This window comes from Bemisia tabaci, chromosome 4, assembly GCF_918797505.1.
Source record: "Bemisia tabaci chromosome 4, PGI_BMITA_v3".
Taxonomy (NCBI): domain Eukaryota; kingdom Metazoa; phylum Arthropoda; class Insecta; order Hemiptera; family Aleyrodidae; genus Bemisia; species Bemisia tabaci.
Window position 1 is genome coordinate 35,043,198 of NC_092796.1, and position 26,782 is coordinate 35,069,979.

The 26,782-nt window shown below is 39.1% G+C and overlaps 2 protein-coding genes across 2 annotated transcripts in view; one reads left to right on the forward strand and one right to left on the reverse strand.

Moving 5' to 3' along the window:
- The window catches only part of axed (BTB/POZ domain-containing protein axundead), a 60,494-nt gene extending 44,242 nt beyond the window's left edge, over window positions 1-16,252 (reverse strand). Inside the window, exon 1 of the mRNA XM_072299750.1 lies at window positions 15,601-16,252. The gene's annotated coding sequence lies outside the window, so the exon portion shown is untranslated. The remainder of the gene's footprint in view (window positions 1-15,600) is intronic.
- On the forward strand, window positions 1,763-26,009 carry LOC109036566 (sorbitol dehydrogenase). The gene is made up of 8 exons (XM_072299751.1): window positions 1,763-1,979; window positions 17,203-17,236; window positions 18,077-18,241; window positions 19,268-19,427; window positions 20,637-20,818; window positions 22,145-22,326; window positions 23,238-23,359; window positions 25,028-26,009. The coding sequence occupies exons 1-8, from the start codon at window positions 1,926-1,928 to the stop codon at window positions 25,185-25,187; spliced, it is 1,059 nt and encodes a 352-aa protein (XP_072155852.1). The 5' UTR covers window positions 1,763-1,925; the 3' UTR covers window positions 25,188-26,009.
- Window positions 26,010-26,782: the final 773 nt, after the last annotated feature.

Here is a 26,782-nt window from a genome sequence, read left to right on the forward strand (position 1 = left end):
GAATTAATTTCACGTGCCGCAAACGCTTTAAAAAAAATCGCACAATCCTAGCAGCGTTGCCAGCCTCATACGCCCTTTTACCGGAAAAGTTCTCAATTACCGACATGTTCACTCTGCATGTATACAGGGTGTCCCAGGATTGAGTACGAATATTGAAGGAGTCGATTCTTTGGGTCAAAAAAAGACGTTTTTGTGGTATAGCTTTTTTTCCAAAAACGTTTTCCCTGAATGGAGCACGGGTGCGCTTGAAAAGGGTGGGTGTGGTCCCCAGGGAAAACATTTTTGAAAAAAAGTTATACCTCAAAAACGTATTTTTTTTTTTGACCCAAAGAATCGACTCCTTCAATATTTGTACCTCATCCTGGGACACCCTGTGTATGTAATCTAGCGGGGAATTACTCTATCGTAATCCCTGGTGCATGCAGCACCGCTATGCACAGGCGAGGAAAGCTCCATACTCTTAAAGGATGCCTGTCTTTCTTAATATGTTGGAGCGCCTTCAATTTCGTATGCTACTGTGCAACACCTCCGTGGTGAAATAGTTGCTTGAGGCGCCGTGGCACGCTGCGCTCAAAGCGCACTGGCGCCTACAAACCTAAGGAGATACTTCAAGCATTACGCAATGCGTGAAGTATCCCGTTAGGTTTGTAGGGGCCAGTGCGCGTTTCGCGCTGACAGCACGCCGCGCCGCGTGCCGCTCCGCTGTGTTTGGCTCTAAAATTGAAACACGATTCTGAGACTGCAACGCAACTGACCCATTAATCGGTTCGTGTACACTGAAAAGAAAGATTGATAGAATTTACCATTCCTTCACGCTGTATTTCACATAGCGTGAATTCAAAGTCGATTCTGCCAAAGGAATGATTACCCGTACCATTATGTAGTAACGCTTAGAGTCCCTTTGTACTAACAGTCGAGACAACACCCCCGCATGGAGTCACAAACGGGAATAAAGATTACAGAAATTGAACGTTTTTCGTAATCTTTGATCGGCCCATTCTCAAATTCCTTTCTCCATTCCTTCTCTCATTCCGTTTGCTCTTTGCCGAACCCGTAATTCCTCGGTCCATTCCAGATTATAATTTTCGCAATCGGTGAAAATGTAATCTTTATGCCCGTTTATGCCACTGTGTAGGCCTAAAATACGGGAACTAATCAGAAATGGATTCACGTTGTCTTGTCTCTCAGTATAAAGGGGCTCTACAGGCTTCAGGTGGGACATTTTGCACTCATTTTTCGTCAACATTTTTTCAAGATTTGTCCCCGCGACGATTGATGAACGAACGAGTAGGGAAATGATAGGAGCGTCTGAATGCAACTATTTCACCTCAGCGGATGTCCAGTGAAAGTGCACAGGAAGAGGATGCATGAACCCATTGCATCGTCCCAACCCAACAGCAGGCGAGTGCATCGGTGCATCACCCGAAACGCATCCCAGCCGCGGGCGGGCAGGCGCGGTGCGGTCCATTCATGGCGATCAGCGGGCACCCCAGACCCAGCCCAGCATCTCCCATCTTATCTCGTATGGAATGTTCTCGTCTTCTGCGTTTCGATCGGAGGCACCCGAAAGCATAATAAGGAACCGGCAACCGGCTCGAGCCCGGCTGCCAACTCGCTCGACGACCCCGGATCATCTCGAAGCAGCACGCGCGACTCCCGCTACGATCCGCCAACCGGCTTCACCTTGAATCCTCCGGTCTTATCTGAATTTCAGCCACCCCGCCCCCCTCGTCGCCGTGTTGACTGTGTGTGTCAACGGCGCGGAGGAAAATAAGAGCACCGCTGAGCCCGGACTTGATCCATACGACCGCAGCCAGTTCAGTGCTTCAGGTGAACTTGACAGGCGCGCATCTTAAGTTACCCGCACGACGCTCCACGTTTTGGTGTTCTTTTGTTTCACGTTTGAGTTTTTGAGGTGATCCGCTATGGCTTCCGACAATTTGTCCGCTGTCTTGTACAAGCAGAACGATCTTAGATTGGTGAGTTTTTTCCACCGTCTTTTTCCGGGCTCCTGCGTTTACCGGGTTTACCGACTGGTTCACGGCCGGCACAGTGCAATGGAAATATTGAAACAATTTTGCACATTAATTTCACTATTTTTAATATGAAATTGCAATATTTTCACATCATTTGACTATGCGTCCCGATTTTAAACGATCAATATTAGAGTTCCATGTGAGAGGAAAGTAGACATTTTTCAATAGGGGAAAAAAATGCAACATAATATCAAAAGTCGAATTTTTGCGAGTGGATTCCTATCGTCCACAGGCAAAACACAATTCCGCTCTGACAAAGAGCTTGCATCAATTTTTAACATTCAATTTTTTTATTAATTTTTCTCCTCACCCTCTTGATAAATGGGCATGCATGAAGCATGGAGCTTGATATTTTCTCTCTTTCTGACGAACAAAAAAAAAAAAAAATCTTCCTTGACGGCAAATATCACGGAGTTCCAAGACGTATGCCCACAATTCGAAAAGTCTGTCTTCAAAAGACCCCTCTTAAAGTCAATGGGGTGAGAGTAAGGGAAAATGAAGTTCAAGAATGCAGTTCATAAACTCCAATCAAAATTGAACCGGTGAAAAAGCTTGCAGATATCGCTCTTCGCCATACCTTTTCCGATTTTAAAAAGTTTGATTAAGTCATCGACTTGTAAGTGCCAAAATTAGATTGATTCCAGGATGGCAGAGTTGCGGTGACAAGCATTTAGAGATATTTTAAAAGCAGTTGAGTTTTGGCCCGGTGTCGATTTGTTTACTTCGTAGAGTTCAGTTGTGTTTGTCCCGCTCGGATGCGGGTCAGTAAACTTTTAAGCCGGCTCGTGGTTCAACTCTTGGCCTTCTCTGAACTCGTCCAGCACGCTTGAGATCTCCGTAAACATGTGTGAGTCATATCGTACTCTCGCTGTGCTACCGGCTGAATGCAATCAGTTCAAATGCCTCCTCCACACAAGTTAGCTATACCCAATTAACATTTTTCAACGGAAAAATCGCGATATTTTGAAATTAAGTTGCGATTCTTGTACGATTTTTTGGCAATGGAATCGCCGGAATCATCATCTGAGCGATTATCCTCGATCTTGTCGCAATTTCATCTCTATAAAATCGCGTTAAAATTTCTTTCAGTTTTGCACGATTGTTTGTTCGATGATATTGCGATAAATCGCCGTCAATATAATCGCGATTTCATTGCAAAATACTATGAAGTCGCAATTTTTCGCAATTTTTTATCCGATAATATTGCAATATGTCGCGACGTCGATAAAATTACGATACGTTCTTCGATCAAATCGCAACTTATCGCGATCACTGTTACTTGCGGGGATAAATGGTGAAAGTTCAATTATCACGTGAAGTCGGAGATCCCTTTCTTCAAAGCATATCCACTAGGGATTGGTCATTGAGCTGACCAACAACAGAAAACAGTAATGGTGTCAAATATACGAGAATACATGATATTTTGTCACATGAGTAGGTTTGCAACAGAAAAATAACAGATCTCGGGAAAAAAATTAATGATCTTGTTTGATTCCAAGTTTTTTCACACTTTTATCATTGGCCTGCTTGCGATTCCACCGAAAAGAGAGAGATGGTCATGACAAGATTTGAGAATTTCCCCTCTTTTTTCTAGATTCTGGTTTTTTCCGGACCTCCTTCCCTCTCTCCCCAGTATTCTCATCTCTCTTCCAATTCCTTTCTCTCTCTACCCCCCTCTACTTTTTCATTTTTGTTATAAACTGTAGGCATGGATGTGCCAACAACATAAGAGTGAATATTTAATTTTTTTGCGAGTTTGTTTATGTTTTATATGCGGAATAAATTCCCCAAACGCAGAACAGGTTTTCGTTGAACGGATCGCTGCCCTAGCCCACTTCAAATGTTAATCAGATGATCCCAAGGTCTCTCGAAGTTATTTGTTTACCGCATCGGCGTGGGGTGCTTTGCGATATATCGATTAATCTACCGTCTCAGCCTGTAGAAAAGAATCAATAAACAGGGTGCTTGCAACGAACACCTCAAAAATCGATTCTTTACCGCACAGCTTCAAATGGGGAAAAATCGGACCACATTTTGCAATTCAGACCTATAGATTCTAGCCTGGTTTAAAAACAACGTATGTGCCATTAGTTTCCCTATGCACATAAGTGTTTTTACAGAAGAGCCAGAATTTATAGTTCCAAATTGCAAAATGCAGTCCATATCGATAGTCGATCATTCACGCCTCGCCGCTGGTTCACAGGGGAGGAACTATTTTTGAGACCTACGTGGAAAGATATCCCAAACTGCAAAGAGATTTTTTCTAATTAATGACGTTTGAAACTTGCCAATTTACTTTAAACACGCACTTAGTGAATGAACTAGATATTAGATTAAAATTGCAATATTTGTGAAAAATTGGAAAATACATATACTCTATCTTGAAGCCTCCATGATACACCCTGTAACGGTGTGACCTGCTTCTGAGAACTGAGAACTGATTACACATTTCCTGACTTTTTTTGTGGGGGGGGGGGGGTGCCTTTAGAGTTTAAACCCTCGAAAAACTAAGTAGAGCTCAGCAGAGTGAAACCGAGCCACGTCGAGTGGGGACGATGGTAAAGTGGTTTAAAGAAACCATTATCAGATTTGTTCAAGATGTAGTTCAACCCACTATTTTCATAATAAATTTTTTCCCCGACTTTGAAGTTTTGACCGGAGAAAGAAGCACCCCCCCCCCCCTCCGTGGACCTTGTTGATTGTATCGAGCCGCTCAGTATTGATAGACCCCAAGGAAAGGTAAATCGCTCGTACGCTTAATAGAATGAACTTGCGTTGATATTCATCCAAGTTTTCGCAGGTAATGATGCTATTCACGTTAAAAAAGCTTGCTGATCAATCGATGGTTTCGTTATGTAATTTTCCATGCAGCGCGAGTAGAGCACGCATGATAAGAGAAGCACCCCACAGGCTAAAATAAACAAGACATCGCGTCATACTTGAATGTTATCGCACGCTGACATGTCATCGACATGAGTCTGTAGCCGGTTTAAACTCATAATTTACGGTTATTTTTACTTGTCGCAAAAATTTCAATGAAAGCGTCAGAAGTGCAATAAGTTGTCATGAGTGTTGATAAGATTTTGCACTTCTTTCTGCGAGCTCTCCAAATAACCTGATTCAAGGTCTCCATTGATGTCTTTCGAAAGTTTATTCTTCAAATTATCTTTCATTTTTATGTGTGAGAATCTATCAGCAATTTGGACTCTCTAGCGATTATTGAAATTAGAACAAAAGGATACACAAATGAGACGAAAAAATTCGAATTTTTCCTTCCCTCAGAACAATGATGGGCAGAGACCCTCAAGTCTTCTCGATATTGAAGGCAAAGTCGAAACATGCGCACCTTCAATTGCGATTTTTTTTTAATAAAATCTTTAAGTAATATAAACTCATTTATAGATTGAATGAGAATTTTCTTGAATTTTGTACCCTCTCTTCAAAATATTTATAGAGAATTTCATGGAGATACTTTGGTTAGTTGTCTTACAAAAATAAGTAAATAAATAAAAAATAAAGGTTTAATGGGCACCTCAAAAGTTTATTTTTAGACTCACTTCAGGTGCCTTACAACCATTAGATCGGGCTGATTGTTGAAATTGATAGACAAAGCTATAGACAAAGATACATACGGAGTATAGAGCGATCCTATTGGTTGAAATTGTTGGTATGCTGGTTCCTATAGACTGAGGGGAAACATGACGGACTAACTATAAAGATAGGGTCTCTCGTTGGTTGCCGTCAGTTAGTCTATTATTTACCCTCTTTGTCCATTCCAACCACCCTCTTTCACCAATAGAATTCCTCCATAATATCTCATTTGTCTTATTTCTCTATAGCTTTGTCCCTCAATTTCAACAATCAGCCCACAATCGAAAATAAGAAAATAATAAAAAATAAAATAAAATAAATCTTGTGTGGTATAAAAAAATAAAAATAAATGAAAATAAAACTTGGTCGGAGATTTTGAAACGCTGCAACGGAAAAACGCATTTTCCGATTTCCGCCATCGATATTCAATACCCATGATCACGATCCGAGGAGCGGTTACGCGTGGCGTACGTTTAACTTGCTGTAAATAACGATTTATTTACAGAAGTAAGTAACTCTTAACTAAGCGACATCGTCAACGACCGTTACGACGAGCGTGTGGACCTTGGGCTGCTGTTTTAATATGCCACGACGTCCACTCTGATGTTAATATCGAATTCATGAAGCATTTTACCTATTAGTCGAACGCGCCATCAGCCCCGGCTACGTTCAATATGACGCTATTGCTTGAAGTCTTGGACCGGGTGCTAGCGCCACCAAGTCGGGTTTTGCGATGTATCGATTGATCTGCGATTTAAACCCATGGCATAGGATCGATAAACACCTTAATAATCGATTCTTTCCATAACTTCAATTGGGGATGTATCGATAATCACTGGAAAAAAAAACGCATTGGATCTAGAGTCCAGACTCTTAAAAACATCGGCAAGAAAAAATACTCTTGGTTCAATCAGATTTAAGCTTGAATCAAGAACCAAGACTCATAATTTGAGCGGACTTCCTTTTGATTTAAGCTTAAATCTGATTGAATCAAGAGTCCTTTTTCTTGTCAATGTTTTCAAGAGTCTGGACTCTAGATCCAATGTGTTTTTTTTCCAGTGATCGATCATTTACACCTCATCACCAAAGTCGTGATGGATGTCACTTAATGCTCAGAATAACAAACTACTATGACAAGAAAAATTGTCTTAGAAAATGACAAATTGAGAAAAGAACATTGGCTTAGTGCAGAAAGAGCGTACGTAGTGAAGAAACGGTTTCATTACAATATAACGTAACGAATTTCACGGGGATAGGATTTTCTTTGTCACGACCAAATAAATTGAAGGGGTCTGAGGTATAGAGAGGACGTAATAGCACTGCAGAATTGTAAAAAGGATTCGAAGATGCAACTAACGATAAAAGACGCAATTGACTACATTTTCCACGAGTTATCCACTATTTTCAGCTCATTTCTGTAAGAAAATTTTTTGACTTTAGTTTCCCTGAACAGAAAAATGTTTTTGCGGATGAGCCAGAAATATTAGTTCCTTATTGTTAAATGTAGTCCGATTAAGAGGAGCAGCATTTTATTTCACCGAAATTTTTAACTAACGATTAGATATTACATTATTCGAGAGATCGATACCTAGAATACAATAGATAAATTCATTAAATTTATTGCCAATTTAGTGCTATTGTGGTCTCCCTAGTGAGTTAATTAGGCGATGGTTCACGCTGACCTGAGTTTAAAGCCAATATTAGCCAGTATCGAAAGAGATCAATTTAGATGTAGTGGTGTCACTGTCACATTTATAACAACTCAGTCAGAAAGTAAACAAAGAGGGGGCAGCGAGAAGAATAGATTGGCCTTGACCGAGACTGCCACAAAGCCATGTTACCAATCATTCATCTAAATTCTCGTTTTATGGAATCATTGCCCTTTTAAAGATAAAAGGTGATAAAAAATTAATATATTCACGTCATAATTGAGATTGTGTCCTATTTTTCTAGTTTATTCAATACTCATTGTCAGTGCAAATTGCTTACTTAAATAGTCTTCAGCTCGTTTCATTTCATTGTGTAGGTCCAAGAAACAATTCAAATTAATTTACCTAAAGCCTAAGTGGTACCCTAAAGCCCGAAGTGCTAACACTGGATACACATATTTATGCGCAGCTTGAAAAATAGTGTTTAAATGAATAACGGAAACAAAATGATTCCATTTAATGCAAGTGCACTCATTCAATATAAAAACAGCGCTTGAGTGCGCTGCGTTTTAGAGCACTAAATACGCACAAAAACTGACTAAAAAGTATCTACTTTCAATCCTCCATTCTTTTTGCAACACTTTTTTCAGCAGAATGGAAAACTGTACTTTCATTTTTTATTCTCTTTCTATCGAATGATTTTTTTAATGTGCACAGGAAAAGTCACCACAGTTTTCGAGAGTAATTTTAGGCGCAATCACTCATTCTCAACTGGATAAAAAAAGAGACAAACTCACATCGAGTTGGGCTTTGGGAGTTATCAAACCTTTTAAAAAATTGAAATTTTGAGGACACTCATAGTGAATTTTCACTTTTCCAATGTTCAGCCCTCAACATTGCCAAAATGTTGAAACTAAACAATTTCCAAGTTTTGATAGTTTCGTTATATGCCATCTAGAAGGCTAATTATCAGGGCCGGATTTACCTACTTGCTGCCCATGGGCCCGGCCGCCTGTATTTTGCCGCCTCTTCTCATTCATTTTGAAACATCAATCCAAACCATTAAGTGAACGCGCCGGAGGGGGAGGGGTGCATAAGACGCGTTTACCTACTCGTGTTGGATACATTTTTTGCGAAAGCCCTGTCAACACTACTAGCAAAATTTCACGGAACTTCGCGCGAAAATTAAGTTCCGTAAACCTATCTCTATGTGGACAAGGTCTTCCATTGATATGAAATGAACCAAAAAATTATGAAGGAACAAACATGAATGTGGTTTAATAATTTTAACTTCCGCCGCTGCGTCGCGCAGCGCTGATCGCACTGTGATTGGCGCAATGCGTGAAGTATTCCTGCAGTCTTGTAGGCGCTATACGTTTCACGCCAACCGCTCCTGAGCGCACTGTGTTTGGCGCAATGGGTGAAGTATTCATGCAGTCTTGTAGGATGTAGGCGCTAATATGTGTTACATGCCGATCGCCGCGTTTAGTTCCTCTCTTCACACTACTAATTAAAGATGCTATTTCTTGTATCACCGAAAAACGACAAAATTAGAAATTACTATACTCTCAGGAAAGAGAGATTTCGTCCCCTTTTCTCATTGATAATTTTTTTTTCTGAATCCGATTTTTTTTATACCTACATTTAAAAAAATTGCAAAATTTGCCGCCTCCTAAATTTGCCGCCATGGACCGCGTCCCATGTGGCCACCTCCTTAATCCCAAGGCGGATAAAGAATGGTGGTCGCATTTCGATTTTGGCTGCCATCTTGAAGCGTTGTGACGTCAGGAGGGTACGGGTTTTGCCGTGCAATCCGAGGTTGAGTCGGCCCCCCCGGCCTCGGCCAGCCCATGTACCCGATGTACCCGATACCGTGTGACGTCCAGAGGGTACGAAATGCGACCACCATTCTTTATCCGCCTGCCCCCTGCTAATTATTTATAAATTAATAGACAAAGCGTTAGTCAAAGAAGACAAGGAGAAAATGTAGCGATCCTATAGGTTGAAACGGGAGGTTGTTATGTGTTGACTAAGGGAGAAAAAATTGACTAGGGGAAGTGGGGGCAAAGTGATAGGGTGGGGCAAAGTGGAAATTGAGGTTATAGCAAAATACAGCACACATAGGGCGCCCCTAGGTGTAGAAAATGAAACTATTGAGGTGTCCCGTCTATTTAAAAGTGTTTCTGTGTTGAAATCAAAACAAATAACCTAAAATATTCAGCTTCGAAATTTCGCCCAGCTGGGACGATTTGTTTTGGGTGACGAAACATTTTAGATGCAGGTAATTGGTTCTTTCTTAATTATTTTCTGTTGATTTTTAACTATTCTATGGATCCTTTAGCACACGTTGACTGTTAAAAAATTGTGTGAAATTATGTTTTATAATTAATATGTTAAGAAATACGATGAGACTCTCTTGGGGGCAAAGTGGAATATCAGCTTCCACTTTGCCCCCAGTAGTATACAATGCTCAGTTTTTCTTCTGTTCTGATTCCTCAACGTTTAAAGGTATTAATTTTCATGAAAAATGTGTCAAATATTTTACTTTTGTCAACCTGTGCTCTCGGTACGACAAAATAGGTCCTTTGTCCTCATAGTAAATTGTCAGTTGGGATCCAATATAAAGTGGCAGTGGCACTATCATTCTCTTGATAACCCAATCAGCACCAGGTACCTAACTAAATTGTAAACTTCAAAGTCTTATAAATGTACAAATTTTGAAAAGATTATGAGACTGAGTTGAATTAGATTCCCTTTGTAGTCAAATTTTTCCTACTTAAATTTGTCAAATTGTACGATATTTATTTTTCAGTATTATTTTCCATTTTAGAAAAAAAAATTTAAATAAAATCTCAATTGTTCCTTTCACCGTTGTTCTCTCCTTATTTAAGCAGTACCTAATTTTTTCCATTATTTTTCATACCTACTTTTTTACTCACCTGATTAGGTAAACATTCTCTCGTTTCTGAAACATCCTCAGCTCTTTATTCCACTTTGTCCCTTACCTTCCACTTTGCCCCATGTTGCTTTCCACTTTGCCCCGCTATGGTGGGGCAAAGTGGGAATCAGCAATATTTTTTCACCTTGATTTTTCGAGGATTTTTTTTAAAAAAAATTACCAAATTTCTTGAAAGTATGATACTTTATATCCTCAGCATCAAGTTTGATCAAAAATATGGGCAGAAAATCTCATTCTACTATGATTTTCCGCCATTCTACGAAAACCACTCCACTTTGCCCCACTCTCCCCTAACTATAGGATCTCTTGTGGATTGCCGTTAGTTATGGTCTATCACTTACCGCCTCAGTCGATTACAACCGCCCGCTCCTACCAATAGAATCCCTCCATTTTCTATTTGCCTCTTTTATCTGTCAAATTCATTGATCAACCCGCTAACAGATCTCAACATCTTCCATTAACAACAGGTTCATCATCTGAAATCACTCCTCTGAGTTTTTTGCGTTTAGTAATTTTCCTATCTCTGTTTGGTCGCCCGGAGGTCGTCGATCAATACTGCCGTGCTGAGAAAGAATGTCATATGAGCCATCAGGTGTTGCCAAATTTCTACTGAAAAAATGCGAATTTTTAGGAAAATGTATGAATATTTCTCTTCCGATTTTTCAGCTCATTTCTTCCGTAATTTAGACGTATTTCTATCAAACGGAAGTATGTGCATTACGACATGAGCCCTGCGACCCATAAGAATTTATGCATAACAGGGCTCACTTCATAATGCACATCAGTGGCGTGGCGTGAATAATCGATTATCGATATCTCGCCATTTGAAACTATGGTGAAGAATCGATTACTAAGGTGTTCGCTGCGAACACCCTGATAATCGATATTTTTTCATAGGTTTAAATGGCATAACAATCGATATATCGCAATTCACGCCACGCCACTGATGCACATAGTTCCGTTTGGTAGAAATACATTCATTTGATCTAAAAAGTCTGAAAATTCCAAGGAAAAATATTCATAACTCTCTTCAAAGATCAATACTTTCTGAGAGGAAATTTGGCAACGTTCGAATTCTCATACGGCGTTTTTACTTGACACGGCTAAATATGCGTAATAAATTGCGATGGTCCGCCCGAGACGGTTCGGGCTCGTTCGTTCACTCAGAACGACGAGAAAAAAATTAATAATGCTGAAAGATTAGACAAGGAAAAAAAGGCAGGCGTCTGCCGAAGAGTCTGGAAGAGTTCAGATGAGCTAGGACCAGGTCACTAATACAAAACATCTCGCTTTTCGTTCCAAGTCGAGCTTTCGGTCTTTCAACGTATCACGCTGCCTGTGCGTGACGTAACTTCTCGAGAAGGCACTGCATACCCGCGAAGAAGGTGCACAACTTTTTTCTACTTGTCTTTTTCTTGTTTTCTTCCCGCGAACTAGGAGTGCTCTTGAGACGCTGTGCAAACATACGATGGTAAGGCGCAGTTCGCGCTAACGACTCTGTGCGCTGTTGCAATAAATCTTGTCTCATGAAGTCGTAATTTCATGAGTTTAGACGATCCATATGAAGTCAACGGCAGAACTCATGAACGCGATTTTAAATGTACATCCATCATAATGAACTTAAATTGGACTGAGTTAAGCAGAAAGGAACCAACCCACATTTTAGAAAAAATTGAGTTATGTGTGGTTTTGAACTCAACCACTGCTCTACTGTCTATCGCCAAAAATTCAAAGTTTTTGTTGGAGCAAATTTTGCAGAAATCGAACTTGAAGTTTATCTTTTACATTGAGTCTTATGTAGGGGCTAAACTTTAAGCCTCTTTTTCTCGGTTCGATCCCGATGTGGCTTGGTTCCTTTCTGTTTAATTCCGTCCAATTACCAGAAAACTTAATTCTCTCCAAAAAAAAAAAAAAAAAAAAAAAAAAAAAAAAAAAAAAAAAAAAAAAAAATCACCAAATATATCAGTTGAATTTGAATTCATCACAAAGATCGCGTTGTCGTGACCGAAATGAGTCGCTTCGTAAACATAACAAGAAGTTTTCTTAATGCGCAGCGTAAGAATAATTCATTTTATTTTTTTTTTTTTTTGCGAGGACGACTAGAAAAATCTTTGGTGTAAGATTAATTACTTCATAAACCTGTTTTATGGTGGGTTTTCTTACTTCCAGGCTCTTGAAACATTAAATAAAAGGAAAAAAGAGAAAAAAAAGGCAGACGCGAAATTCTTTTTCCCTATATTTTTGTTACCACTACGCCTATCTCACCAATGTGTTTTCTGTTCCCTTTTTCCTGGATATGTAGAAAAAAACCTTGCCTTCAGTTAACTTACGTTTAATTTTCAAACTTAACAACTTTATGAAATTGGAATTCATGAAATTAAGAAATTGTGAAAAGACTTCACAATCATTCTTAAACGATACTTTAATTACATTTTCCAATTACTTTGGATGAATTTAAATAGCAATGGTCCACTAGACAAGGTACGAATTTCAGCATTCTGATACATGTTTCGTAAATAAAATTTCACGCAGAACACGATGCGCACAACAAAAATTACCGCAATCAACTCCTTACGAAGATATTTAATGATTTTTGATGAGTGAATTGAAACCACCCGCTCATGAAAACTCGATACTCTACGTGATTCACATCGCGCGCTAAACTTTTATCATTGCAGTCTCTGCGATATAAAAATCTGGCAACCTCAATCTTGACGCTTAGGCTCAGCTATAGCAAATTGTTTATAGTTTGAACAACACATGGTGGGCAATGAACATTGCTCGATTGAGAATCTTGTTGAAACCGTTGTAGTGCACGATTTGACTCACGTAGAGCTTTGAGTTTCTCGTGAGCGGGCAGTTCAAATTCCTCGTAACCAATGTGAAATAAAAACGTTAATATCTTCGTTAGGAGTTGGTTTCAGTAATTTCTGTTGCGCGAGTCGTGTTTTACGTGAAATTTTGGTTAAGAAACATGTATCAGAATCCTTTAACTCGTACCTTGTCTAGTGGTCCATTGTTAGTTTTAAAGTCGGATTTTATTGTCAATGCTCAGTCAGAATATATTTGAAGAGCTACTTTTACCAGATATATCTTCTGTGAACAATTCGTTTAGCGAAAAAATACGTGAGTTCTTGTTAGAATTTGATTGCCTAATCATTTATCGAACACGCCGAGCGTACGAGAACTTTTTGAACTTGAATTTGAAGAGAAGCTTCTCTTATCAGCATCATGCATTTTATTGAAATATCTGCGATCGGTCACTCGAGAGGTTGAAGTTTCAAGTGCGTGTGGGGCTCGATTTCTCGAATCTTGAAACTTTTCTAGAGGATTCCATCTTATCTCCAACTTTATTTCATTCACATTTTTATTTCATTTTTTAAGCAAAACTAATTAATCGCGTGAGGTAGGGAAATTGATAAGACCTTTTAATTGACTGATAAACTTATGTTCATGCACTAAAAATAATAAGGAGATTAACGTATAGAATTGAATAATAGCAAACTGCATTTTGTCTGGAACTTTATGGAAATACATATAGCTAATGTAGTTTTTCGAAATTACCAATCATCTTTCATTCATTTAAAAGGATGTTAGAGGACTTTCTGGTGCCGAATTTTCTACGAGTGTGCACTCACTAGAGTTCCTGAAGCACTCCTAAAAAAGAGCTTGATGCAAAAACGGCTTTTTTCGCCCCCCCTCTGGAAGTTCTTCAGACTTTGTCTATTGATTACTCATACTTGAGCGCTTCTTTTCCCAAATTTTCAGACCCCCAAAAAATTTTGGGGGGGAGCTAGGGGGGTGGAAGTCAAAACCTGTGAACCTCGATATCTCTTGAACAAAGAAAGATATCGAGGTCCGGTTTGGACGAAAAATCGTCTAAAATTGCATACTTTAAGATTCTAAACGTCGAAATCCCGATATCACATTTTTAAGTCAACATATGTGCTTTTTTCCAGTTTTTAGGTCTAGAAAATTTCTTTTAAACGAAAAATTTACAAAGATCTCAATTTTTTATTTGAACCAAAACCAGTTTTTTAAATTGTTCGTCTTTTTCCGCATCCAACGAGTGGTCCATTAAGCTGGGGAACCAAACGGTTCCGGAGTTATGATCGATTGAAGTTTCCGCTCAACGCGCGCCGACCGATTTTCGCGCGCAAAAAAGTCGGATTTGACTGTTATTAGATCAGATTGAATGTTCAAACTGAGCAAAATGCTTTATTAGGGACTCATGAGGGTCGCTGAGTTCAGAAATTACCGATACTTCCAAAAAATTCTCGTTTTTAAAATTGCAGCTTCGGACAGGACCACTGAGCGGCCGGTCGGCGCTCAGTGGGCCTCTAAAATAGCGCTGCGGAGCTGCAATTTTAAAAACGAGAATTTTTTGGAAGTATCGGTAATTTCTGAACTCAGCGACCCTCATGAGTCCCTAATAAAGCATTTTGCTCAGTTTGAACATTCAATCTGATCTAATAACAGTCAAATCCGACTTTTTTGCGCGCGAAAATCGGTCGGCGCGCGTTGAGCGGAAACTTCAATCGATCATAACTCCGGAACCGTTTGGTTCCCCAGCTTAATGGACCACTCGTTGGATGCGAAAAAAGACGAACAATTTAAAAAACTGGTTTTGGTTCAAATAAAAAATTGAGATCTTTGTAAATTTTTCGTTTAAAAGAAATTTTCTAGACCTAAAAACTGGAAAAAAGCACATATGTTGACTTAAAAATGTGATATCGGGATTTCGACGTTTAGAATCTTAAAGTATGCAATTTTAGACGATTTTTCGTCCAAACCGGACCTCGATATCTTTCTTTGTTCAAGAGATATCGAGGTTCACAGGTTTTGACTTCCACCCCCCCTAGCTCCCCCCCAAAATTTTTTGGGGGTCTGAAAATTTGGGAAAAGAAGCGCTCAAGTATGAGTAATCAATAGACAAAGTCTGAAGAACTTCCAGAGGGGGGCGAAAAAAGCCGTTTTTGCATCAAGCTCTTTGCCACCGAGAAAGAAGATCCTTTTTTCCCCGAGACGGTTAGTACGATCTGCAGGCCGATTATTGAAATTTGTATACGAAGCTATAGACAAAGAAGACAAACGATATGAAGGAATCTCATTGGTGGAAGCGGGTGGTTGCAATGGACAAACGAGGTAGGTCATAGACTAACGAACACCCACGACCCACGAGAGACCCGATAGTTAGTCCTTCATTTTCTCCCTTAGTCTATAGGAACCACCCATTTCAACCAACAGGATCGCTCCATATTCCCTATGTCTTCTTCGTCTATCACTTTGTCCATCAATTTCAATAATCAGTCCGCAGTACGGTCACATTGAGAATTTAAGTGTTAAATTGGGAAAGCTGCCTTACCTTCAACTTAGAATTTCCGGGATATTGGAGATGATTTTCTCGACAACTTCACAGGAAAAAAATTCTCACGAAAAACATGACTTTTCGACAGAGCGCACGTATATCTCAGCACATTTAAGATTTTTTAAAAAAAATTATTTCCGAAAAAGTATCGAGTTGTTTCAAAACAGAATTTTTTTATTGTGTATAGATAATGATGAAAGCACGCATGGGGAAGCTCACACGATGAATTTTTCTCGCGAAACTTTTACCACCCCGTTCATCGCGAAAAACGAAACTGTTAACAGTCGCTTTGAGGAAAATAGAACAGACGATCCACCACCCACGATAACATCGGGAAACGAACTCCGATAAAGTGAAAAACGGAGGTTTCCGCAACGCAAAGTGAAGCAGTTCGTACTTTAATAAGTTTCAAAAATGCATGCACTCCAAAAACAATTTACAAACAATGGATAAGTTGAGAATTCTCCAGTTGGAACAAAAGATGATAAACTGCGGTATGGTGTTGGCAGCCTTGATGCCCTGGATGGGAGTCGGCGTTCCCGAAAGACTTACGAGCCGGAGCCGCTGCCGAACATAAAGAATATGAAAAATTGACAAGTTCGGGATCTCGGTCGAGAACTTCTCTTTTTCACCCAACTCGCCTCGTTGAAACTGCTCTACCCAGAGATTATAAATCGACGGCTGCACTGAAAAAAAAATATCGGTGTATTCACTAAGAAAAGGGTAAAATTACCAAGAATTCAGGGTTCTATTTGATCCCAGTTTTCTCTTGGTAAAATTACCATTTATGGAATTGGTAATTTTACCGAGAAATCTTGGTAAAATTATTGAACTTTTTCGGTAATTTTACTGGACCTTGGTAAAAATGCCAATATTTTTTAACGACTGTGGTAGAACTATCGAGATAAAATGGCAAAGTTACCGGGAATTGATTACCAATAAAAGTTGTATTCTTACCTGGAAAAAACAGTAAAAATACCGGTTTTTAGGTAAGCCTACCAGTCTGTCTTGGTAAAATTACCAATAATTGGTAAAAAAGTGAGATGGTAAAGGTACCAACGGACCGTGGTAAAAACGCCGAGAATTGTTTTTCAGCTAGTGCGAGACCGGAAAATGTGTGCCTTCGTTGCAACTTTTCAAAGTCTCCGAACGTTTCAAAAACATTGATTAATATCTACATTTTTTATACAATATTTACATGTGATTGGATCGCATTTAGAAAAAAATAACCAGCGTGATTACAGGGTTGTAAAAATGTTGCCTCTTCATGTTATCTGACAAATTTTCCAGATAGAAAATACTTTTGGTTCCCACCAAGAAATTGTTCATTTTAAGGGAAAATAAGCATGTAAATTTGAATCCTGTACAAATTGTTTCATCAAATTTGAGATTTTTCCCCTTGGAAACTTTCGAAAACAATCTGTCTCCGCCAGATTTGAATTTTCATACAGGTCAGGAAAACTACGATTGTAGAATCAAGGCACGTGGCGACCTCATCGAGGAACGCTATTTTTTCATCGTGAAATACTCATTTATGAGCGATAAAATTTGCATTGTGTGGAACGGTCAATTAAAATCATTGTTTTTTGTGTGTTACAGGAACAACGACCAATCCCAGAGCCCAAGGAAGATGGTGAGCAGCCATTCTTATTATCTGCATGTTACCCCCCCCCCCCCCTCCATAGGCGTGGCGTGCTTTGCGATGTATCGATTGATCTGCCATTTAAACCCAAGGAAAGGATCGATAAACAGGGTGTTCGCAGAGAACACCTTAATAATCGATTCTTTACAGTAGCTTCAAATGGGGAAATATCGATAATCGATCATTCACACCTCGCTACTGCCCTCCCCCTCGCTACTGCCCCCATCCCTACTATCGGTGAAGCATTAAACATACGATCAAGTTTTCCTCACAACGGAACTAAGAGCTTGGTGCTGTATTTTTTCCCATTTTGAGTTTTTCGCACTTAAAATTCAGCTAATTTGCTAATTGGAAGAACAGTCAACTGAATGAAAGATAACGACGGTAAAACTACTAGACCACGTATCTCGGTTTCCGACATTGCAGACTTCTTGTCATACTTGATTTTGTAAGTGGAAAACCACTTAAAATCAATTCTTGAAAACTTCCGTAATTTTCCTTCTCTGTGCAAGGAAAACCTCGTGAAAACTCCAAGGAATGATTTGATTTGTTTTCCTTCACAAACAATAAAATGCTAGCGGAGATTTTCGAACGCTGCAAACGAGATACGTGGCTTGGTAGTTTCACCGTCGATAACCAATTCCTAATACACAATAATTGAGAAATTAAACCGTTTACAAGCCCATTCAAATCTTACGATATTCTTAGGCCATTAAAATTTTTGATTATTGAAAACTTTTATACTATAAGAATGCGAGTGCCTATCCAACCTGGGACCGCACAAATCACTTCGTGATTTCACCTAAATGTTCGTCTTTTGTGTTGTTTCAGAGGTTTTACTGCAGATGGCATACGTTGGAATTTGTGGATCAGATGTACACTACTACGAACATGGAAGAATCGCAGATTTCATTGTCAAAGACCCCATGGTTATCGGACACGAGGCCAGTGGCACAGTCGTCAAAGTAGGCAAAAACGTTAAACACCTAAAGAAAGGTGAGCCAAACCGAAATTGATCCGACTCCACAGTCCACAAGAAACATTAATACATGCATTCTGGAGTCCGCGTTCAAAGAAACTCACTGAAAAACTGGTGCATGCGACTATTTTCACTCCTGATTCACCCAATTTGCCTACCTAGACTTTTGAAGGCGAAGTTGTTGAAATGTGCGCTATGACCATAACAAGCTATATCGCAGCCAGCAGACTAAATTCAAATGAGTTAGTTAGACCATAAGTTATAAGGATCAACAATTTCTGGCTTAATTTCAAAACAACGTGTGCACCATTGGTTTCCCTTTGGACTTATGTGTTTTTATAGATGTGCCAGAAATAGTTTCTAATTGCAAAATGGAGTCCAAATGCAAGAGTGAGCGCATAGCAGCTTGATAAAAGCAACTGGCGTCACTCCGAAATCACTCAATTTGCCTACCTAGATTTTTCAGAGCGCGGTGGTTCAAATGGACAGGGGCCAATAGTGGTTTGATGTGCGTGCCCATTTTCCATGCCGAAATTCAGACGGAATCTATGCCATAGAGTCTCTCATTTGCAAGATAATCCTTATAATTTTGACGTAATTGTATGACTTAATATTTGCGGTGTCAAAAATGTTTTTTTAAAACTTTGCATCAGCGTTACTGATATATTTTCGCAAGAATAGTAATTATCAGGGATTCCGTTATTGGTATAATTTTCCAGTCCACTGTCAATAAATTATCGTTTTGAAAAGAAGGGTTTCACAATCCGAATGGTAAAATCTTGGGACACCTCTCAAGTAAAATTCCCATAAAGTTGATTTAAATATTAAGCTTCGTAAAAGTTTTGCGATGAATTTTACTCTTTGAAATTTTTGAAAGATATGCCGGGAAAAATCTCTCGAGACATCAATGACATAACTCTTTCGCTTACTTATTTTTATTTTTGTTTTCGAGTAATGTAAGTTCGTGCTTTATTATCTAAAATCAATGATAAAGATGATGATTCCGATTATCAATAACGTTCCCTTTATCGATCTTTTCTCAGGCGACAGAGTAGCAGTAGAGCCTGGAGTACCTTGCAGGCGATGCCAATTTTGCAAAGAAGGCAAATACAACCTGTGTCCTGATCTCACATTCTGCGCCACACCCCCAGATGATGGAAACCTAGCCCGATACTACGTACACGCCGCCGATTTTTGCCACAAGTAAGTGCTCACTTACAATTTTAGTACGCTGTAAAATTCACAGATTTTCAGGACTTGCGATATTGAGTTTCACGTGTAATTATATTCTCAAATTCATTTTTGACGTTTAATTCAAATACGAGATCATTGAAAAGTATCTTCCGAGCTAGATGAAAACTTTAAGAATGCTTAAGATTTTGGAGAAAAATAATGGGTTTTTTTTTTTTTTTTTCATTTTATTCAAAGAAGAAAATAATTCTCTCCAGCCGGTTGATCAAACATATCACAATCCTGTGCAAATTAAAGGTGAGATGAGGATTAAAATAAAATCATCACACATGACGAAAAACTAATTCATGATACAATAGCCAGAATCAACTCATATTGGTCAGTGGGTGGCCGGACGTGATTTTTTTAAGCGTGTTCCAAATAATGAAGTTTGCCTTCATATGCGTGGGTATGCAACTTGCATTCCAGAGAGTTAAAATAATGGTACAGTAGACTCTGGATTATCTGGATTAATTGATGCCGGGCCCGATCCAGATGAAAAAGAAATCCGAATAATAATAGTAAACGCAAACACCACCAACCAACACCACAGTATTCTTATTATGTATACATCATGTACATACCAACACGAATTTAAAAGGTTAACGCCAAACTGAACGACTCAATGGTGATTGTGAATGGTAGCCGACAACGATAAATTACAATACAACGATTAAAGCGCGCAATGCGTGAAGTATTCATGCAGTCTTGAAGCCGCTAATGTGCGTTTTAGGCTAACTAACCGACTGCACTGCGTTTGGCGTAATGCGAGAAGTATTTATGCAATCTAGTAGGCGCTAATGCGTTCCACGCCGCCGACCTCACTGTTTGGCGCAATGCGTGAAGTATTCCTTAAGCCTTGCAGGCGCCAATATGCCTTGCGACCGCTTCTCCACGGATCCGCTCACTTATCGGAATGCGTACGTAGTTCCATGGTTGCAAAATCGATCCGGATAATCCAGAGTCCGGATAATCCAGAGTCCGGATAATACAAAGCCGGATAATCCAGAGTCTACTGTATCGGAGTTAGGGACGCACAGAGTACTTTCTGGCTATCTGCGACAACTAGCCGCCAAAGTTCCTTATCCTCCCGAAACCCTTAGGGAGAGCCTTGATTTTTTTTTTTTCTTTTCCTTTTTTTTAAATTGAATGAGTTTAAAGAGTGGATGGAATTTGTTTTAGGTTGCCCGACAATGTCTCTCTGGAGGAAGGTGCGTTGTTGGAACCTTTGTCCGTCGGTGTCCACGCTTGCCGCCGCGCAGGAGTGCAGTTGGGAACAACAGTTCTCGTTATCGGCGCCGGTCCCATCGGACTTGTGTCAGTCCTCGCTGCCAAAGCTTACGGAGCATTCGTCGTCTGCACAGGTGAGTCAGTCATACGCATCACAATTAGATGGCCGAAGGGCTAAACCACCTATCTCCATTGCGGCGTTTCAAAATTTCAGCTCCAATTCAATTTTAATGAAGAGATGCAATCCAAGTTTACGGTTTGAAATTTCTAAGGAATGCTCTGCTAATAGAGAAGAAAAATCGAGGATGTTTTCAAGCAATTAAGCTGACTAGTATTCCAAGTAAAAAATGAATTGGATTGCATTTTACGAAAAGGAACCAGGAGCATTACAATGTTGCTAAGATTGTGCAACTTTTTTTGTCTTGGAAGAAAAACCTGATCATCCTTGAAGAGTTTCTATTATTCTTGCTAAAAACTGTTAATTTAAGATAATAATTACCACGTAAATTTTATCCTTTTTCATGATTTCAGTGATTTTATTGCAAAGGATGAAGTTGCACAATTTTAGCATCATTGCGATGCTTCTGGTTCTTTTTTGCAAAATTCAATCCAATTATGGCCGGAAGTCTGCAACTTTGCAACCGGCGATACGTAGTTTTGAACTTTGGCCGTCGAATTGAACGGGTTATATAGGAGGGTGTAACCGCCTTTTCAGGGATGGGATTTCGTCGAATTACTATTCTTTAAGTGTGGACGCATTTTAAAACCGCTCAATTCTACCAGAATTGCTCTTACAATAACGTCTCTTTCAGCATTTGATGTCTGCTTCAAGGGAAAAAGAAAGTAAGTATTTCCGAGCCCTCTCTCCCAGCTGAGGGTGCTTCCTTATGAAAAAACCATGAGTGAGGCCACAAACTATGCTATTAAATATTCCCACCGAAAATGTATTCTACTTGGTTCTCGAATACTACTCTAAATGGCAGCACTGAGTGGTTGTGTGGAAGGACGGTGTGTCCAGCAAAATTTTAAAACTTTATTTCTTGCCCAATTTCTCCAACCCTTCTTGTGTGATCATGGTCTTATTACCGACGGTAAATTGATACATTTTTAAAAACATAAATACGATGAGTTGTAGAAAAATTCAAGTTTTTCGTGATTTAAGACTTGACACTTGGTGGTTACACCCTTCTTCAAATTATCCGTTCAGTTCACAAACTGGAAATGGAAGTCATCAACCGGTCAGACTTGGTGTCATAAAGAAAGAAAGCTTGGTTATACAAACCAAAGAGATCAGCAGGCGCTTTTTGGTCGGGAGGACTGAATCGACTGTCTGTGTTGACAGAACGGTCAACAAGAGCATCAATTTGATTTCATCCATGTTTTGCTCAATTCATGGTGCTAATGAAGGTCTTATTTAAATTCTTTTGGCCAATAAAATTCCGTATGCATGTTTGTTTCAGCTCGGAGCCCGAGAAGGCTGGAGGTTGCCAAGAACTGTGGCGCTGACGTAACACTAGTCGTAGACCCTGCCAAGGAGGAAGAATCCTCTATTATTGAGCGCATTCGATCAGCTATCGGCGATCTCCCTAATGTCACCATTGACTGCAGTGGAAATGAAAAATGCATCACCATAGGAATCAATGTGAGTACCACACTTAGGAAGATCAACGAAGAATTATACGAAAACATATTCTCGATTCCAGTGTTTCAAAATTTCCGCCTCCTTGTTGATAGTGGAATGTACCTTCAATCAAAGAACTATACTTTTTCATGACTAGTAGACACCATGGGTGGTACGGTACCTGAATATCTACAAAATCATCGAATAAACGCATTTTTAAATGGGTGTTCCTATTGGATTGAGAGCAGGCAGATACTTGATTGACAGTGTGGGATTTATAAAAATGCTTGAATTGCTTTAGCACAGTAACAAAAAAAATAGCATCTCTGAAGGTGGAATAAATGGCGATTAATAAAAATTTAACATGGTAGAGGTTTCAAACGTATTAGGAGTTGCTTTATCCAGTATATGGCATAAAAAATCGATGGCAAAAGTCGAAAAATGCGTATCTTTTTTCGACATGATAAACCTTTGCTCATGCAATATTTTTTAAGGGAACTAGTTCACAGTTTTTCTTGAAATTTGCCGGGCATTCTCCACATCCATTAAAACGTATTTTCGGAAAATTTCTAGCAAATATTTTACATCGTTTTCTTGAAAAAAAATTAACCGGAAATTTTGTATAACGATGCAGTTGAAGTACACATTTTTCACCTTTAACCATCGTAATTATTACTCTGTAGCTCTGAGGTCTAAGCCACCCACCCTAAACGTATTGCACTATGAGAGAAAAGGAACTGAAACAGAAATTACTGTTCATTCTCATTTGCCAAGACGACAAACAGGATTTTTAAAAATTACAGCTATCGAAATATTATTTCTTAACCTAGAAGGCCAATAAAGTTGTTCAACATTTTTAGTACATTAAGTATAATCAGTGGATACCAAATGATCAGCATATTTTTACCGGGGTTTTTTTTTGTTTGTTTTAGATTACACGAACTGGTGGTACCTTAATGTTGGTTGGAATGGGCTCACAGATGGTCACCGTTCCTTTGGTAAATGCGTGTGCTAGGGAAATCGACATCAAGAGTGTCTTCCGGTATTGTAATGAGTAAGTATCATCAAAATTAATCTCTCTTCCCGCTCCAGTTTACACACATAATAGTGCTCAAAGCTTTTGGAAATAGTAAGGAAACACCAATTCCATCATTACAGGGGCGTAGACAAAGGGGGGGAAGGTCCAGGGGGTCTGGACACACCCCCCCCCCCCCCAGCCTCGTTAATTGTACCTTTTTTTGGCTTTCGGAGGACAGACATAAAATATTATCAGGGACGTGCTCAAAATAATGTTAATTTACCGTCACGTCTTTGAATAGACCCTGCCCCCCTTAAGAATTCCTAGCTGCACCACTACATCATTACAATGAGAGTAAATTCAATGCAACTATAGTCTAGCACAGCCTTCTGTATTACGTCACCTATCGAGTTTTTAATCTCCGTTAATTATTTAGCCCCCAAAAATTTGGGAAACATGTAGATTCTCCTGATTTTTTAACGCTATATAAGATGCAACTCTGCGAGCACGATGCTGTTTATGCATGCACGATCAATGCATCATGCGGCACATCACTTCTATCTGATGTCGTGATAACGAGCATTGTGAGGCATGCATGAGCCCGCATATGGAGCTACGCCTCTGATTTCTGAGCGTGGGACCAATGATTACAATAGAGCTCATTTCAGAGCTCAAATTCGCTCTTGCATTTGATTCATTCGGCAGGAATCTAACAATAAGCGCAAGTGTCGTTGAAACACACGGAGTGCGAACGTTAAATGGACTACATTTAACGATTAGGAACTAAAATTTCTACCCCATATGTAAAAACACCCATGTGCACAGGGAAACTAATTGAACCTATCATTTTCCAAATAATGTAAGCGCCGAAATTGCGAATGCGAGAAAAACAAGAAAAACCCGTTTTATTCGCTTTATTGACAATCTTCGAATTCCAAAAAATGTATGTTCTTTTAGAAGGCTATTTTGAAATCAGACATTTTTGATAATACGAGAGAAAACAAAGAAAAAAAAGCCCCTCCACCACCAAAATAGAGATTGGCGTTTTCGTGATTTGGAAAATAATCGATTCAATTGTACGCACGTCATTTCTAAACTTAGCCAGAAATTGTAGTTCTAAGTTGCAAAATGCAGTACAAACGTCAATACTTGGACCGTAAAAAAAAGTCACGATCTCTCGGTGCGCATGGCAATAGATCGAAAATCGCGGCACACACTAGGTTACCTTTCATGTCTGAGAAGTTTTTGGCAGGGTTCAACACTATTTTTCTTGCTAAGATAGGTGATGGTAGCTCAAATTCCAAAATCTGATGTTTTTAAAAAAAAACAGTGCTCCTTTTGTTGATGTGTTCATTCTGGGTTGGTGCAATACTTTTAACTTTGTTTTTCATGAAATAATAAGGAAACTTGCCCTCCTGGTGCTCACATCTTACTTTGTCCAGTGCGTAGTCTATTCAAATCCATCGGTAAGCCGATTCCAATGAAAATTACATTTGGACTGTTTTTATGGAATTAGGAATTACAATTTCTGGCTCAGGTTAGAAACAACGTATGCACCGTTAGTTTCCCTATTTAGATTAGTGTTTTTACCAATGAACCAGAAATTGCAGTTCCTGATTGCAAAATGCAGTCTATTTTTGATACTACTCTCAGGAAGGTACAATATGACTGCTTAGTTGACCACCCTTTGTTTGTTTGTTTCAGCTATCCAATCGCTCTCGAGATGGTGGCATCCGGACGGTGCAACGTCAAGCAATTGGTGACCCACAGCTTCAAGCTGGAACAGACGGTCGACGCTTTCGAAGCTGCCCGCAAGAAGGCGGACAACACCATCAAAGTCATGATCAGCTGCCGCCAGGGTTAAACGGGCAACCGCCATCAACCCTATTTCTTCGAGAGCAATGCACACTGTCCAATTTTCCAAGAGCATTCGTTCTAACCCTCCACCGAAACTCGATTGCCTTAAAATCCTCCTAACTATCGTACCTCTATACCTAGTCCCTAGCTTTTTATACGGACCATGGTGCCTGTTTCAATATTAGCCCCTGGGATTCTTCGTTTTAATTCGATGATTCTTAGATATCGTGTTCGAATGATGCGTGAATGTTTTATTTTTTTTATCCTTAAGGATTTCGGAGTGAATGCGCGCGTGCCTGAAGGGTCGTTCTTAATCCAAGTATTGCATTTTAGCCCTGTGCTTTGCCTCGTTCGTAGGTTTATTCAGTTATTTTATCATTAGTCACCTAGCTTTTAGAGAGAAAAATTAGATTTAAAGTATGTGTTCTTTATGATCTTTACAACTTTAATGATGATGCGCTTTTATAAAGAATTCTGAAATTTCATCTTTTTATACGTTTGTAACGCCGTACAACTTTTCATTCATGGAAACCGTAGTTTAGAGCATAATTATTTTTAAATTGTAAAACACGGTTGAATCACAGTCAGTCTTTTTCCTAATGGGTTGCTATATTTCAAGAAATATTTTCAGGTTGATGACTTAAATTTTTAAATCAATGATGTCAGTGGATTCGAATAATGTTATCTCATCACTTTTACCAAATAGTTTGTTATCTTGCTTTATACTCAGGCCTAAACCATCGAAATGAATGTGCCTGCTTTTGAGAGATTTATTGAATTTTATGTAGAAACTGTTTTTCAAATTTATAAATAGAACTTTTTAAATATACTCGTTTCTTTCATTATTATTTCCGTCAAGAATAACTATTGCTTTGAACTCATTTTCAAGTACGTAACCATAAAATCACCCAAAAATTTATTGAAAAGGTGAGAGCCAGAGAAATTTAATTGTATTTAAAAGTTTGCGATTACGATTACCTCACGATTTACGACTTACTTAAGAATTTTACGATTTATTCATTTACTCCACAGCTTTTGCACTGTTGCACATTTTATTTGAAAATTATTTGTGAATTTTCTTTAAGATTTTACGAGAATTTCATGAAATTTTTTAGGATCAAACATACACCCTTTAATGAATAGGGGAATAAGTTTTTAGGTAAAAGTTAAGAGAGGTAAAAGAGGTAAAATTTTGCAACATTACAGGGCAGCTTTACGTCACGCTTAAGCCCTTCTTTACGGATCTCCTCAATTTACGCCTAAATTTTTCAAAAAAGAGAACCCATCTTTTTCAATGACAGAATTTTTTTTGGTTCAGATCCAAACCTTCTGTCCCGTTACCAGCTGTCTTCTCCATACAGTGCAATACAGTTCAAAAAAATAATATGGGTAAAAAATATAGATTTTCAGTTTTAGACGCTGAACACTCTCAGGTGCTCTTAACATTAGGTGGAATATCACGCAATAATTCGAAGAATTAATGATGCCATCAACGTTTGGCATGAATGATGTTCAAAGTCGACATCAGTGCCGGCAAAATTAATTCTTACCTCTCTCAGCTGCGATTCATCGTTCTCTGACTTTGATAAGCTCTCAAAAGAT